This window comes from Dendrobium catenatum, unplaced genomic scaffold (genome assembly GCF_001605985.2).
Source record: "Dendrobium catenatum unplaced genomic scaffold, ASM160598v2 fragScaff_scaffold_932, whole genome shotgun sequence".
Classification (NCBI taxonomy): domain Eukaryota; kingdom Viridiplantae; phylum Streptophyta; class Magnoliopsida; order Asparagales; family Orchidaceae; genus Dendrobium; species Dendrobium catenatum.
This window is the reverse complement of record NW_021319394.1, coordinates 1,111,336-1,129,699: the sequence shown is the minus strand read 5'-3', so window position 1 is coordinate 1,129,699 and position 18,364 is coordinate 1,111,336. Positions and strand designations below refer to the sequence as shown.

The 18,364-nt window shown below is 35.0% G+C and overlaps 1 protein-coding gene across 1 annotated transcript in view; it reads left to right on the top strand.

The window, feature by feature from the left end:
* Nucleotides 1–18,364, top strand: part of LOC110102538 (chaperone protein dnaJ 10) — a 91,317-nt gene that overhangs the window by 20,528 nt on the left and 52,425 nt on the right. The window contains exons 2-4 of the mRNA XM_020830907.2: nucleotides 1,968–2,027; nucleotides 16,095–16,177; nucleotides 16,474–16,633. Coding sequence (XP_020686566.1) covers nucleotides 1,968–2,027; nucleotides 16,095–16,177; nucleotides 16,474–16,633 — 303 coding nt within the window. The remainder of the gene's footprint in view (nucleotides 1–1,967; nucleotides 2,028–16,094; nucleotides 16,178–16,473; nucleotides 16,634–18,364) is intronic.

Genomic DNA, 18,364 nt, shown 5'->3' with positions numbered 1-18,364 from the left:
CCCCCCCCCCCCCCGTTTTGTATCTGTCATTCTTGATTTTCTTCTTCCTGTCTGCCTTTGTTTTCCTTTGGTCTTTGCATTAAACAATGAGTGGATTCCTTTATTAACAACAAAATAGCGAGGAGAATAGCAGCTGACTTCTCAGTTATACTCCCTGGAAGGCTATTGTTGGCAGTCGCTTATATAGGTTTGCATAATTCTTATCTGGCCACTGGGAGGGAGGGAGGGTTGGCCATCATTTGGAGCGGAGTGAATGTTCTGGGAATTAGAAGTTAATTTGCATTTAATCCATAAATTTCAGATTATGACTTTATCCCTATTTAAAGATATCTAAGACTGATCAAGAAAATTCATTCAAATTCAAAGGAATTTGAAAAAATTGAACAAAGCCTTAAAGCTGCTAATAAATTGCTAAAATTTGGGATCATGCTGGAAGAATAGGAAAAGACCTAAAAAACAAACTAGATATTAAAAAATCACTTGAAATTCTCCATACGATGGACCTGTCTTTTGGCCGGCCCTTTTGTTGAATAGATTTGAGTTGCAAGTTGATAAAAAAAATCTAGAACCTCTTGGGCAACTTTTACGAAGTCCAGGAATCTCTTAGAATCAAGTTTGAATGTTCTAAAATATAAAAAAAGAAGATATTAAGAACCTCCTGGATTACTAAACAACTGCTAGGAAGTGGATGAACAAAGTTGCAGCACTGAAGAATCCCTTTAAGACATTGGAATCTATCTATGACGCTCTTCAGGAATGAAACTTTTTAGGGTTCTAAATGTGAGATCCTGATATTATGTTAGCTAAAAAAAGCCAATGAACAAAAAAATATCACTGATATAAAAGGGAAACATGATTGATTTCTACCGGCATTATTGCTTGAAGTAATATAATAACTGTAGCCTAGCTCTAGGATGAAAAGAACTACCCCTATTAAGTGATTTATTATTTAATCTCCTAAACTGTTTTGCTTTTCTCACGGCACTGAAATCTTTGCTTGTTTTTCTTCTTTGAGTTTTAGTCAACATCGTGGATATTTTGGAGGCATATGCAATGTCGTTTCCATTGTATATTTTACGTAACTTTTGAATTTGTTGTTGCTACAAGCAATCCTACAAGAAAGGAGAACATTTTCAGTGCCCTTACCCTTCCTTTACTATGTAATGCATGTGTTCTTTTTGTTTTCTGAATGATGTTTGATACCCATGATCTAATTTAGTTTTCACATTTTTTTATTCTCCTATGATTGTTGTATTAAGTAAACTGAAGCGTAAAACTACTGAATTTTTACCTATAAGGCATCTTAATTTCAAGCTATAATTTTTAGAATTTCTGTATCTTGATCTCGTTTATTATGTGTGTGTTTATTTTTATTTTTTTGTTTTTTTTGTTTTTGTTTTTTTAAGTAAAACCACATATTTCAGATTATAGAGCCAAATGCAATATTTTTTTAATAAGCCTACGGTCATCTTTACTGACCGTGGGAAGCCAATGAAGGCTGAGAGAATGTAACTGTTTTGCCTGTTGGTTTGCTCTATTCAATGTTCTCCCTTGCAAAGTTATTTTTATTTGAAATATGACCTCTATGCTTTCGAGAGAAGGTCACACTTGTAAGAAGCCCTTAAATCATGTTTTTTCTTGTGGTATTTATGAGCTCAACAGGTTATAACAACTTGATCTATGTCGGGCTTGCTCATAAAATTGTTCTTGAGATAATTTGAAATGACGGTTATTGTTATAGAAGTCAATGACTCGGGCGTTCCATCGTTTGTGAGGCTTATTTTTGTTGCAAGAATAGAAGAATTAATCTCTTTTTATTTTCTGTTATGTTACTATCTTAACCGATAGTGCTATGTCCCTCACTTTCTTCTGATTCTTTTGAACATTTTTCACATAGTTACAGTCATATATATATATATATATATTCACGCTTGTACTTCTATTAATTTTTTTGTGTCAATTTGTAGGCAAGGCAAGTTCATCCGGACAAAAATCCAGATGATCCTCTTGCAGCACAAAATTTTCAGGCAAGTACGAATGACCATTGTTACGATTCAATAAAATGGATATTATACCATGCATAAGATATGAAAAATACCTGTGGGCCCATTTGGTTGCTTTAAATTAGAAAATATGTTTTGAAAAACAATGAATTTCCATGTTTTTATCATTTGGCTGGATGTATTTAGAAATCAATATAAGTTTTAAACTCTATGAACACTGATAAAATCCCCATCTCTATTATATACACATACACTTGGATCAAGTTTCATTCATTTTCATTAATAATTTAACTATTTATCAAGCATATTAAAAAATGTCATGATGATTAGATGACAAGTAGATGTCTTTAAAGTCTAATTTAATTTATGTATTTTAACAATCAAAATTATCCAACACATGCAAGCTAAAATTAATAATTCATGCATTTGTTTCATAGTCATTTGAAATTACCTTTTGAAATCAAAATATCTTCTCATGCAACATGTGACATCCATTATTTAATTTTGTTGGATATCATTGATGATCAAACAAAAAAATATTATAGCCATGCATGTCACTAATTTTTATGATGTTAAATATATTGGATGACTTTGATCTTATATTGAAGCTCCAAATTTCAAAATCTATTTATTTGAAAAAATATTTATACTCATCCTACGAGGAGAATGTACATCACATGTGTTTATTCCATTCTCAACTAATTCAAACATTGTTAATTCTGGAAAATTATGAGCTGGTAATGAAATGAATGCATTAATTTATAATGACAAGCCATTTTTAGTCATAAAATCTTGCATTCAAACAAGAGTTTATGATGTAAGGCGTTATAGGGTTTAGCATTTTCTATTGCAACTAGGTGATGCAATGCATAATTTCACGCTCAAATTCAAAATTCACGGTTCATAAACTATCAATCACAATAAATATTCATTCCTTTTGATGAAGAGAAAACATGCAAAATTCATTCTGAATGATAACTTTATGATTACCCAAATAAAAAGTTTACATTGGAATTTAGGACTATGCCAAAAATCTAAGGGTGACCCAAAAGGATTAGTCTAACATCCATAATCAGCACATTGCAGCAAACATTCTCCTTATAGTCGGTAAAGGAGATAGGTATGATGCTTCGTTCTTTCACCTCTAAGGCAGTGAAGTTGACCCACGCTAATTTATACGGGTTGGGTTGAGGAATGGCAGAAAGACTCAATTTGGATACAATTCTGGAAGATACAATATTTATGCAGCTACCATTATCCACAGTGACTTTATAATTCTTATCCTTAATTTTGGTGTAGGTGTGAAAAGTTGCCGTCCTACGCTAGTCATCAGTGGGAGTAGGGTGTGATAGCGCGCATCTCACCACGCAGATGGGAGTAATATCCAAATTTTGAAGGCAATGAAGAACAACAGTGTCATCATTCTCCTCGAAGAATTCTCCTTCTTCTTCGATCTGGTGGATTTGATCAACCTCGGACTCGAGATCTTCCTCAGTAATCTCATCGATGATCGAGATTTTATAGGGACTAGAGCACGGAGAAGCGATATGCCCATACCCCTGGCATCGAAAGCACTTGGTCCCGGGACTAGACCGAGGGGTATCCGGGATGGGAGGTTTATTCCTAAAATCAGATCGAGGTGCAGGAGGACCCGTGGGTGGTTGGGTAGTGCTCCCTGGGGTGGATCGAGCTGCAGGAGTGTGAGGAGTGGAACCACCGGACAGTCTGTAGGAAAGCCTAGAGTCATGTGAATAGCTCGGGTGCTAGGAACGGGTCTCCTTCAAATCTAGCACTAGGCTGTAGGCATTCTCCAGAGTAGTGACGTTCCGGGCAAACAGCTCGTTGCGAAGATCCTCTCGCAACCTGGTATGAAACATATACAATATCTGCACGGGGGTGGTAGAAGTCTCCCCTTTGCAGCGAATCAGTTAGTCATCGAAGGATGCGATGTACTCCTTAACTTGTTTGTTGCCCTGAGTCAGCCTATTCCACCTATCCAACAATCTAGGGAAGTACAAGGGAGGCAAGTACTACTTGAGTTCCCGCTTCATGGATGACCAATCAGTGATGGGTTAATCATTTCAGGCTTCCCTAAGGCTCTCTAAGTTGGACCAAAATTGACTCGCCCTACCCGTGAGTTTCATCTCAGCAAAACTAACCTTCCTAGCCTCGGAGATATTATACCACTTAAAGAAATAGTCATACCTTTGACCTAGTCCAGGAAAACCTAGGGATCGAGAATGCCATCGAAGGCAGGAGCATGGATTTTAATGTTCTTCATAAGTGATATGTCAGGGCCATGATGAGGTTTGTCCCCGTACAGAGGAACTCGATGATTGGCATGCTGCCTCTCATCCGGGTAGGTATCATCCCCATACATAAAAGGTGGTCAAGATGGGGTGTAGGGAGTAGGATGTTCACTAGATCGCTCAAGTGTAGCAAAACGTTTAGTGGTGTCTCTACGGAGTTCGTTTAGGTCGGCTTGGTTCTCTTTGAGTTGCTGACTAATGGTGTTCTCTTGACCTACCAGAAGGTCTAAGGTCCTTTCAAATTTTTTCGGGTCCATAACTAGACACTAGGGGCAATTGGGGATGAATCTAGATAAGGACAACACTTAGATGTTATGATAGACTCCCTAGAATGACACTTAATGAGTGCATAAATTTACTGTACAACAAGCACAACAGTGATTTAATGATTTAAATGATGATATGCATGCAACATTAAATACGAATGGTTAAGTAACAACCTAGGATAATTTCTAGCATGAATATCCTAAGCTAACCATGCTATGATACTAGATGATGCAGGACTAAAATGTTTCAATTGCATGCGTTAAGAATTTGCACGATCTCTTGAATAAAACAATTAGGATTAAAACTTTTAGCAATCCAAAACGACAAAAGAAAACAAGAGAGGGGTGCCTATGTTTAGGCCAAGCCGCTTGCCAAACGCAATATCAATAACATGCAAGTTAAGTAGCTTTCAAACAAAATTCCTACGCTAACAATGAGATTAGATGCACAGATGCTAAACTCAATTCCTACGATTACTAGGCTTGGCAGAGGCAGGTGAACAAGACCTTCATGACTCAAATCAGATCACAAGAATTGGTTAAACTACGACGATACGAGAGTAGGAAGTTTGGAAAACCTTTGTCACAGTTTGGATGTAATCCTCCACTGAACGGTACCAAGTTGATCCTCTATGGCTTCCACGAGAGTATCTTGAATGTGCTCCACGTATTCCTCGACGGTGTTGTCAATATTACGATTGACGTTGAAGAAAGTCGAGTGAATGATGTGCACGAAATTTTGCTCGTCGTAGGCAAGGCCGTAATCAAGATCGGGATCGGCCATGCATCGATCTCGTTGCATCGAAGCGTTGAAGGAAATGCTCCTTTGCTGTCCTTTTCGTTTCCCATTTGAAAGAGAGGGATTTCTCTCAAGAATCCAAGTAGGAGAAGGCAAGAGAGGTGGCCGGCCAAGGGGAAGAGGTTTGGTGAAATTAGGTTCAGATTTTGTGAAATTATAGTGGAGGGAAATTGTTTCAATCAATCCTCTAATTAATCCCTATGAGTGGGGATAATTAAAGAGGAGAGAGGAAGAGTATGAGAGAGAGAAAGGGATTAATTTATTTCCAATTGGAGATGTTTTCTATTTGAAAGAAGTAAATAGAAGGGGCTTGTGGAAATTTCAACCAAACACGGGGAGGGGAATTAGGAAAGGTTTCCAAGAGAGGGTGAGGAGATTTGGAAATAAATCCCAAAGGATTTAATGAGGGGGTCCGGCAGCATTATTGGGCTAGGAGGGGATTTATGGGAGAGATTTGGATTGCTATTTTAGGATTTAGAAATTATGAAAGTTGTAGTTAAATCCCAATTAATTTGAAATTCAAATATGATTTAATTTATGAAACTTTCCTAAAATAGCTTTCTTAAATTAGGAAAGAATTCAAATTCAAATAATTTTGAATTTTGAATTTGAACCTTCCTAACTTAAGAGTGATTGCTTATGGAAAGTATTTAAGAGGGGTAGAATTTGTGGAGGGAAGACGGGGAGGTGAGGTAGGGCCGGCGGCTAGGTTGGTTGTGGGGAGTTTTCAGTGGAGGGATGGTGGGGATTATGAAGGCCGGCGGCTTGGGGTGAGGTGGACTTAGGTGGCCTACGAATTAGGTAACCAAAGAAAAGTAAAATAGATAAAGAAGAAGAACCACGAACCCGGCCGTCTCCAAGGTTGGTGGGCGATCCAAATTCCCTCTCCAATGGACCTCACTCCAATCTCTCAAGCTCTCATGAGAATTCAAACAAGGGGAAGAATTTTATCATTCAATCTTTCATTAACATGAAAAGAGAATAAGGGGGCTATATATAGCCTCGTACAACATACTCAAGAAAATAAAAGACGACGATGCCCTCTGAGCTTACATACGACCTCCTTTAAGTAAGAGGTAAAAACGGAAACACTACTAAAGCAAATATAACATAACATGATAATAAAGAAATACATAATACGACTCAGAAGTGCATCGACTCAATCGTGGCCGTAGATTGACGATCACGTCTTTGATAGACTTTCCACGCTTTGATGTCCCCATCAATATGATGTCATATAAGTAATGAAAATGTTAAGATACTAATATGCGTATTGATTGTGAAATGCTCCTTAATTCCTCCACTTGCCAGTCCATACCCATTCTTGCTAATTCTTTACCATAGTTCCCACTCTCGGTTGACCCACTACCATTTTGCCCTTGCCAGTCCGCTAGCTAGCTCCATAGACTCTGCCTTTCAACTTTTTTTCATCCTACCTCATGGTTCCATGGGATTCTTAAGCTATCTCACCAATCTATAGGGCTATTGTAATTTAACTTTTCTTATAAGATTCTTTTTATGAAATATTATATCAAGAATCTAAGAGCTATTAATAAAATCAATATCAAATTGACCATTTTTCATAAGATTAATAATAAATAATCTCAAAATTTTTTTTTCGGTATGCTAAAACCACCTGCGATAATTTTGCAATTCTGGATTTGAAAAATTGTGAGCTGTCTTCCTAGTTTCCTCTCCACGCTACTAGGACTGCAAGAACTTGCAAGGAAGTTGGAAATAGAGAAGCAATACTGTTGTAGTACATTACTTCCAAACCTGAAGGACTACTTTTGACTCTTCTTTGTTTCCAATTGGAAGCCATTTCTTGCAGGATATCTTCCCACGTGTTGCTATTAAAGGACTTCCTGCACTGAAAACTATTACAACGATCCTGGACAGCTGCCATAGATGGGTTCCGGAGTTCTGTGGTCGATTATGGCAGAGTTTGAGGCATCACTACAGCCACCTTGCCTCTTCAACTCTCCAAGAATAGGGAACTCCTTCCAAACCATAAAATAAACTTAAAATTTATCACCCAAAAAAAATTGAGAGAAACTGCAAGAAAGGGGTGGCCTTAAAAAAAAAATTATGAAAAATACTTGAAAGTAAAACATGAAACAATTTTTTGCAAAGAAGAAAATTACTCATGCAACCCTTTTAAATGTACTTTTCTAAGTTTACTTATAACATTTTTGAATGTGGTATTATAAAATTCTTTAGTAAAAATGTCTGTAAATTAATTTCTTATTGCCACATATTCAATACAGATCAACACACATTTTAGTTTCACTTTTATGAAATATCTATCAACTTTAATATGTTTGGTACGATTATGTTGAACTGGATTATGAACAATTCAGATTACTGATTTATTGTTTCAGTATATATTCATTGGCCTTTCTCATTTGATTTTAAAATTTTCAAAATGATTTTGATGTATAGAAACTCCTAGGTTACTTTGGCAATAGCTCTAAATTCTTGCTCAGTATTATATCTTGAAATAACCAATCAGTTCTTGCTTCTTAATTTTATGAGATTTCCTCAAAAAAATATATAGTATCCAGTTGTGAATCTTCTATCTACTAGTGATCTACTAGTGATCCTACATAGTCTGTATTAATATGCTCCTCCATTTGTAAAATATCCTATTTATTATGGAGGATTCCTTTCACAAGATTTGATTTAAGGTATTTAAGGATTCTATAAGTAGCTTGAAAGTGAGATTATTTTGGTTTGTATATGAATTAACTAATGAGACTCATTACAAAGGCAATGTTTGGATGAGTGTGAGATAGATAGATCATTTTTCAACTAATCTTTGATATTATTCCATGTTTAATTCCTTTCCTCTTTAATCTACATCCAATTTAATACTTAGTTCAATTGGGGTTTCATAAGTTTTGTAATAAGTCATGTTTATTTCTTTTACCAGATCTATGATATATTTTTATTGAGATAAAAATATTTGTTATTTTGATTAAGTTTCTTAGAAAATATTTGTGTTTATCCAACTCTTTGATATCAAATTATTCGGTAGGCTTTTTCCTAGGAGACTCTTTAATGGCATCACTTGTATATCGTCAACCTATATGATAAGAATTTAGATCTTATCTGTAGTGGAGTGTTTTATGCAGAGGGTATATCTCCTTAGCTTTATTTATATGTTGCTTTGTTCATAGTTTTATGAAATCTGCCAAATCACGCTCTCGAAGTAATCTTTAAAAAAAAAAGCTCTCGAAGATTATTAAGACCATACAGTCTTTATTTATTTGCACACTTTGTGCACTCTGGAAGACTTGTTAAATATAGGTGGTGGATTCATACAAACTTCTTCAACATTCTCATGTAGGAAAGTATTATTTACATTTTATTGCTGCTTGGGCCATCTACGATTAGCTGTTAGAGAAATTAAGTGTGTATTATATACATTTTTGCAACATAAGAAAAAGTTTCTTGGTTGCCATTCCATAGGATTGAGGATATCATTTGACCACCAATTTTGCTTTACATTATTCCAAGTTTCATTTGTTTTATGCTTAAAAAAAAAAAATCATTTGCATTCTATTATTTTTTCTCTTAGTAGTTCAACGATCTCCCAAGTGTGATTTTTTTTCTAGAATATTCATTGCTTCTCTTTTCACATCTTTCTAATTGTTATTTAAAGAGTTTGTGATATTGTAATGAAATTAGAGTTGATATTTATTACTAAGGTTATATGAGTTGAAGAAAGTTATTGAAATGTATTGGAGATTAGAAACAGAGGAGAATGTATAGTGATGGTTTGATTTTTATTATTTTATAATGATTATGAGTCTTGAGCTTGTTGAAGGTTTTGACTGAGCTTATTCTTTCTTGTATAGACTTGAAAGAGTATAATATTTGAATTTTTTGAAGTGTGTTGTAGGATTGTTAAGAGAAAAGATACACATTTCATCAAATTTATCTTTCAATTGATAGTTCTTCCCCTAAACATGAGTTTTATTGAAATAATTTTACTTCTCATCAAATTTGATATTTTTTAATATGAGGAATTATTTAGTGTTAGGATGATAATAAATTATACCCTTTTTAAGTGGTGGAATACTCAATAAAGATACATATGAGAATTTTAGGATCAAGTTTACCTCTAGGTTTTTTGTGGATGTGAATATATAAAATACAACCAAAGATTTTGAGACTTTTTTAGAGGAAGCCGTTTTTGGAGAATAATTTAGCCAAATAATTTAAAGGACTTCTGGAAATAATTACTCTTGGAAATATTCTATTAATTAGGTTTGTGACATGATTACTTCTCCCTATCATCTTTTTGGCACTTGATGATGGAAAGTAAGAGTAGTGGGGACTTTCAAAAAGGTGATGTTTTTACTTTCTATTATTACATTTTGTTGGGGAGTGGCTGGACATGAGGATTGGTGAATGGTAAATTTTTTCTGAACAAAAGATGATAATGTGTGATTAAAATAATCATGAGTATTATCAGTTGAAATACCTTGATATTAACTTTAAATTATTTTTCTATTATATGGTTGTAATTATCAATGAAGGTTATAAAACTTGTAGCTCTAGAAAAGGCTTCCAATTGTCAGCATGAATAATTAATAGAGTAATAGAAGATCTAGAATAAATTTTAGGAAAAATAAATCAATTATATTTTGTAATTTTATAAGTCTCATAATAAAATGTTTTTCTATTCACATTAATAAAAATAGGTGTTTAGTAGAAATTAAATTAGCATTTTTGGGCATAAATTTTAGTGAGAATGTATGTTTAAGTTGATATTGTGCGGGAAATCGTTGGAAAATGCACAAGAAATTGCAAAGTTGGCACTAGCACTGCAACGCGCCAACCTTATATGCCGCAACCCCATCAATACCTTGATGCCACACTGGAGCTTTGTTGTGCCACTTGGTTTTTGAAATTTGCAAATTAATTCAACGCACAACGTCACTTCTTGAATCGCCGCAGCACCATTAGTGCCCCCTCGCCACATGTTCAAATGCCCTAGCGCACTGTGTTATGCCATTTTGAAAATAATTCAATTCCTCGGCGAAAACATCTAGAGCGCTCCAATCCCAAATCGCCATCTTGAGCGCTGCAGCGCCGTCTTTTGTGCAACATTGTAGCGACGCGGTGGCACCGCGACACCAAATCTCTTCTAGTGCCATGACAAAGGAGTTAGAGCGTTCACTTTAGAAACATCGCGTCAATTCAGCCTAACGCCTTGGTAGAGCCCCTAATCGAGCCTCAAGGTGCCAGTTCATTCATGTAGCGTCGCGACGCTACACTTTCAAGCACCACAAAGCTTGAATTAGTTTTTGTACAAAAACAACAAGAAGCCTTTATCCCACTATATGGGGTCGGCTACATGAATTCTTTTTCTCCATTGTGTCCTGTTAAGAGTCAAATTCTCATCTAAATCTAAAAAAGAAAGGTCATTTCTAATATTTTCTAACCAAGTCTTTTTAGGTCTACCTTTACCTTTCTTAAAATAAGTCAAATCTAGTACATCTACTTTCCTAACCTGGTCACTGGAAGGCCACCGTTTTATGTGACCAAACCATCTAAGGTGACTCTCTCTAATTTTATCTTCTACTGGAGCTACTCCAACCTTTTCACGTATATGCTCATTTCGTAACCTATCTTTAAGAGTAAAACCTTCCATCCACCTGAGCATCCTCATCTCTGCAACACTTAATTTAATATTATGCTTCTCTTTTAATGACCAACATTCAGCACCATAAAGCATTGCAGGTCTCACTACCATCTTATAGAATTTTCCTTTAAGTTTGAGAGCGACTTTTCTATTAAGTATAAATAGTTTTCTTTTTCATTTGTTGAGGAATGGTCGTCTGTCTATTGTACACAACAAAAAAGAGGGGAGAGTTTATAGTGGAGAGTGAATGTGCTTAAGGGAGGTCACTCTGGGAAGCATCCGTTGTTTGGAATTTCTTTTACACGCTTATTTGAGTGATATTTTCTCCGCCTATTATCCTATAAATTTTCATATTGTTTATAATGGAATCTATTTTGTGGAAAATCATATTTATGGCTGGCTTATACCCCCCTTATTTTGGGCTTATGATATAAATGAAGCATATTATTTTCTTATGTAGATTCTTGTACATTAAATATTTTATTTTTGTTCTCAATCTCTTTCGATCTTAATTTAATCATGCAATGGTCATGTTTGAATTTAAAACCTTGTATGATTCATTGACTTGATGGAGGAATGATGGGACAAATAGGATGATTCGAATATAAAACTTTCATATCTAGACATAGGATACATAGGTTTTTAGGGTCTATGGAGAAAAAAAATCACTGTAGTGAGATGAAAGTCATACTTTACACCCTTACAAGCTTAATAGAGATCTAAGGGTGCATATGCTCTAATTCATAACAAACATAGATATATCTTGCTAGGAATACACTGTAACATTCATTATCATAATTCCAAAACTTATTTTATTTTGGTTACGTTAACTTTATAACACTTGCAGTAGTTTGTAGAACACCACCTTCATATTGATTCAATATGATAACTTTGTTGCTTGAGTAGACAGTAATAGGGCCATTCATAAGATACATTTGTCATTGTGAGATTGGTACTTGTCTTATTCACCTCATTACTTGATCGACGCGTGCACTTGCATAGAATCAATTTATTCCCATCAGAAGGAAACTGATAAGCTGGGGAGCCCTACAACCAGGAAGGGGGAGCTGTTTAGGAAGGTTCGTAATAAAGAGAGTTGATTAGGAAAGTTTCTAATTAAGAGAAATTATTAAGGAAAGTTCCTAATTAAGGGAAATTATTACGGAATGTTCCTAATCAAGGGGGGAGTTGTTTTTGTCTATGCTAGTTATGAAGTATTTAATTGTTTAGGAAGGTTTCCTAATTTATGTTTAATTGATTAGGAAGGTTAAAAATGCTTCCTGAATCATGCTTAATTATTTAGGAATGTTTCCTAAATTATGTTTATGTTGATTAGGAATGTTCTATATATTTAGATAGGTTTTTTAAATTATGTTTATGTTGATTATGAAGGTTCTAATTGTGTTATGATATTCTATGGCTATTTGAGGGGGAGTTTGTCTATGGTTCAGGAGGAGATTGCTTAGTTTATTTTGCTAGTATTTGTTGTGAGTTCCTAGCGGTGTCTAGGGTTTATGGGAGAGCTGATCTATCTCTCAAATTGTAGTTCAATTGTATTGCTTTATTATTGAAGGCGAAATAAGAAAATCAGCCCTATCATTGTGTTGCTACGTTGTTTTTCTCTTTTATTTGCTGTTTTTACTTTCAAAGCATATCAAATTGGTATTAGAACACTTTTTTTGGGACCTATGGAAACAAAGAAGATGGAGGGGTTGGGAAGTATGATGGAGCAAATCAAGACTAAGGTGGAGAAGAAATTCTCAACCATAGAAGGAAGATTTTCATCATTTTTCTCATTGTGATGTCTTGAAATGCACAATGATTATAAAAAAATATTGCTTTACTGTTATGGTTTTTAGTAATTTTATGAATTGATAGAAGATTTATTATAAGATGAGAATATATAATACATTACTAAGAATAAATATGGGGAAAATCAAATCATTTCTTGACTTGAAACAGTTGTTAGAAAACTATTGTCTACTTTTACTTATTAATTGCTAATGCATTGTTTGTAGGTTTAGAAAATGTTGGCAAAATGGGTCATGGTCTGTGGCTTCTAAATCTAAGATCCAAGTTGGAGAGAAACTATTTAAGACATTAAAAATACATGAGTTACCTGTCAGACCATTTTGAGCAAGGGAGTATAATCGGAATGACATTTCCAAAGAGTTGAGGAAGTTCTTATGTTTGTCGATCTTTTTTATATTGAGCCCTTCTGTCTTGATATGGTAGGCTGCCCTTTTTAGTGACCATTATTTACACCATAGCTTGGAGGCTTTTTGCGGAGTTCGCAGGATTTTTCTTTGATGAGTCTTTTTGTTTTGTAATTGCATCATAGATTACTTTTTGGAAAAAGGCTTTTAATTTTTTTATAAGGAAAAAGTATAGCTTTGAGTGTGTTATTGGGGGTTCAGTGATTGTCAAGATAGATATTTTGGAAATTGGAGTGTGGAGCATTATCGTTCTTCTGGCTTCTTTAGCTCTTATGAGAGGAAAAAAAAATCATTTAATGATGATAGACTTTCTCTTCGTAAGATTTGAATATGAACTTGATGTAAGCCATTAATGACTATTGTAAGGAATTTAAAAACTCTTTATCTTTCTACAAATTACTTGATAATTACTATATCATCTTAGCATGTCATTTTGAGTTCTTCTTATAATCTAGTTCAATTTAATAAATCTCTATTGCAATAACCAAAAATTAGGTGTGTCAAAACAGGTTGATCGGTCGGGTTCGGGTTTGACTTGAACCTGACCCCACCCTAGTCTAGTCAACTCGAAACCGACCTTTTTAATAAATTGGTCAAAAACTTCAATTTGAACCAAATCCGCTAACAATCTAAATGACTCGAACCCGACTTGTTAATCCATTTTGATTAATTTTTTTATTACTTAAGATTTCTTTTAATAACTTATTAACTATAAAGTTTGAAATATTTGATTAAAAACAAGAAGATTATATCTATTAGTAAAAAATTTAAGAAAATAAACATTAAATAGGTCATTTTGGGATAACAATGGGTGGCATGTCAACCTGAACTCAACTCTTTTATTAAACAAGTTAAACCTGAACATGATTTTTTCTAATCGAGTTAGCGTGTCGAGCTATGATGCACCGACACTTCTCCTCAAAAAGGCGTGCAGTGTCTGACACCGTATTCAACACGACACCCCTCCGACACGTGTCGGACACGCCGAAAATGTGTCCGATTAAAAAATATTAAATACAAATTGGACACGTGTGTCCGACACCCATATCTTAAATATTTTATGAATTTTTTTAAATATAATTTCTGGTATTTGACTGGATTTAAACTAAATTTCTTATTTCCTATCCACAACACCAAATCAACGTCCGCACTTAATACCAATCATCGAATATTCTCATTTTCATTTTTTTTGGCATTGAAGGCATTTTCATCTCGTCTCTCGGTGACTGATAAATGACATCGACGTCTGACTCTCGACATCCCAATACTCATTATTTTAAGCACAAATTCTTGTTAAATAACTTATTATTTTTAAATTATTTTTAAATTATACTTATTTAATTTTTATACAATATTTTTTAAATATAAAAACTATAATACCGTGTCCAACCCGTATCCGTATTCTATATTTTCGATAACTGATGTGTCCCATGTCCGTGTCGTGTCATGTCCGTGACGCCGTGTCCGTGTCTGTGCATCATAGGTGTCGAGTCATTTTTTGACACCTTAACATAAATGCTACCTGGCTTGGTTGTTAAAATCTTATTTTTAATCTTATAGATACGGACTACTTTTTTATTTTTAAGTATATTATTTGATGGTGTTTCAAATATATTTTGCGGTAGAGGAAATATTCATTTTCAAATTTCATAAAAAACTTAGGCGAGATTTAAATTATTTTTTTGGTTTAAATTGTACCTAATTTCTAATTTGCATCAAAGGAGACTATGGCTAACCTAAAAGTTAAAAAATGGCAAATTATGTTTTTATAGTATGTTTTGGGTCTCATCGTAAGTTTTCCCTAAACCTATTCTATCCTGCATCACTAGTATTATCTACAGTGAACCAGGTGTTAGCCTAGCAGTTTATACCAAGCTCCCAACCATGAGATATTTTGTTCGATCCCTACTTCGCACAATATTCCTTGTTACCAGAAGAATGTCAAGCATACATTTCCATTTGACTCTTGAATTATAGGTTTTTTTCGCTTAAATAACTTCTATTTAAATCTTGTAATCGTTTTTGTGCCCTTTTATAAAATATATAGGATAGGTTTCTATCTTTAAAAAAAACAAAAAAAAAAATAGTATTATCTTTTGTAACAGGACACCGCTCTAGCATTAGGTCATGAGCAGATGAGCTAAAAGGAATAGAGGGAGATGACAATTTTTCAAAGCATATCGAAATCAAAGCCCACAGCCTCCAATAAAAAATCAGAGCTCAATTAAAGGCCCATTAGCCCATACTCCAAACTAAGCAAATCCGCTAAGACCATGGCTTAATTTAGAACTCAAATAACAAGCAACGGTGAACAAAACAGACCCATGAGGACAATCAAATTAGAGAATTCAACCACACCAACACTAATATTAGAAAGCATAACTTGTTCTCTATAGGATCATCATCATAAGTGTACTTAGACCAAAATAAACTAATAATAGAAATCAGAAAATTATGATATAAAATGTAACTAAAGTAAAATCAAAGTTTGGAATGTCAATTTTTATCAGTTTACTTATTTTATTATTTTTTGTTCCATACTGAAGTTTTGGTTCATGTGTAATTCTAAATGTGCTATATAACCAATTCTTCTATATCTATATACTTCAGTTATAGAGGAGAAACAACATTTATGCAGTGCCTTATTCAAAATCTTTAGCAGCTATGCCATTCATTGAGGATTAAGATTCAAATATTGTACTGGATGCTGCCAATTTAGTTTTGGACTGTTGGTCCTTTAAAATTGTATGATGCGGTTGACGGTAGCAGATTTTACTATTGAGAACTGTGTGCTAGTTTAAATATACTTCATGAAGATAATTTTTAAGTATTGTTGTTGACTTTCCAGGTTTTGGGGGAGGCCTATCAAGTACTTAGCGATCCTTCACAGCGCCAAGCTTATGATGCTCTTGGGAAATCAGGCATATCAACGTAGGGTTAAACATTTTCTCTGTGTTTTCATAACTAAAGAATTCAATGCTTGAGAAGTTTGAGAGATGTGTTCACACTTGCCATCACCATCCTTCGTAGAAGAGAATTTTTTTTGAATATTTCTATTTGTTTAGTGGTTTTAATGTGTTAACCATGTTTAGATTCTCTTTTATAAAAGCCAATTTTTATGTTCGATATCAATGTAACTAGAACAAGTCTTGAAATGGTTAACAGTATGTTGATGTTACATTTTTCTATTGAAACACGTGGCTTGCTAATTCTTGTATTCATCACAGAGAATCTATTATCGACCCTGCTGCAATCTTTGCAATGCTTTTTGGGAGTGAACTTTTTGAAGAGTACATCGGTCAGTTAGCAATGGCTTCAATGGCTTCACTTGACATATTTACTGAAGGGGAGCAAATAGATGCTAGAAAACTGCAAGAGAAAATGCGGGTATGGTTTGCACTTTTTCTTCTTCATTTAGACATTTCAATATTAAAGGGAGTTTATCTGGAAGGTTGTTGACAGAATAAAAATAGAAATAAAAAGAAATTAAAAAAAAGAGATTTTTTTTAACAGGTGCACTATTTCAAATAATAATTGGACGGAAGCATCACTTCAGAAGGAACGTGATCGTTCGATTAACACAAAATATAGCCAAACAAGACGGAAAAAAAATCTTAGGCTCATTTTAGTTTTAGTTTCAGTCCTGTCTATTTCTTACTCTCGTTCATCTTTCTTTTGCTCCTGTTTGCATGAAGCTCGGTTAGCTTCATTCATTTCGCAATCTCCGGCCCTAGCTACCCACCTGTCTCGCTTGATCCGATCACGGAATCCAACTCTACTCGTAGTACTAGGCAACCTAGTCGTACCTTTGCCTCCATCTGAATTATCTATGTCAGTGCGAACTCAAGCGGCTGCCTCAACCTGTTCGTCCCACCTCTATCTATGTTCGACCCCAACACATGCGAAAGCCCGTGCCCGTCTACATTCATCCCAACGCGCTTGTGCGACCTCCACTCCCGCATTTGTGCGTCTAGCATGCTGCCTACTTATTTCAATCTATAGAGAGCCTGCATGACTCTACCCGTGTTGCTGTCTCCCTGCCTCCGTTCATAGCACGTTCTCACCTGTGCACGATCCAATCGCTTGCTATTTGGTGAATATACAAGGATTTGTTTGCCTGCTTCCGGTCGATTGCTCTCTTGCCTCCTATTTAACTGCTCGTGAGTTAATAGACAAGTCTTTGTAATTAAAAAAAATCTTAAATCAACATAAATATAAAATTGTAACACAATAGGTGTCACCAATTTCAAAACCTACACCATAATATCTTTGATCAAACCAGGTTTTTTATTTGAAGACCCGTGTTATTATATCTTTGATCCTAGCGGGATTATTTTTAACATGAAGACCCCACGTAATTGTATCTTTAATCCTTACAGGATGATTTTAAATTTGAAGACCTCACGCCTTTGTATCTTTGATCCCGACGAAAAGAATAACGACAAGTGCTATCCCCTACCTCCCTTCGAGGGGTGGGGAAGCCGGGTTGTTGCCATATTTTCAAGGAAAATGAAACGGAACATTTTTTATTAATTAAATAAAAAAATAAGGAGAGCAATTTTGTTGGCTCCGAAAATTCAGCCCCGGCCTCCCCGCCGCCTTTTTTTTTCCCTTCTTTTTATTTGAGCGAGGGAGTTTTAACGGAATAAGTTCCGGGGTAAATTTTGGAAGACAGATGGGTTTATAGATAAGACACTGCCCAGAGATTTCGCCCTCATTTTACAAGGACTTTATGATCTGAGTTCTGGTTTCCTATAGGCGCAAGTCCCTATAGTTAATTACCCCTCTCGATCACGAGAGAGAACTTTCGTTTAAGGCTAGTCGTCAATCAGATACGTAGAAATACGTGTTATATGGCATATAGTAGCAGCAATGGGTATTGGTATTGAGGATTGAAAGATTTGATATTTAAATAGAAATTGCACCATCTTGCACTTAAAGCGGATGGTGGGGGAATGGATGATAGACCCAATCAAGATCCCATGGTTCCGTCTTCCTGGGCCATCGTGGTCCCTGGTCTACTTAGTAAGATGAGGTAGTCGACCCAACCTGACAGAAGGATCCTTGTCGGCAGCCATGGGTTGCTTCGTCCAAGGGTACCTTGTAGACCTGGGATGA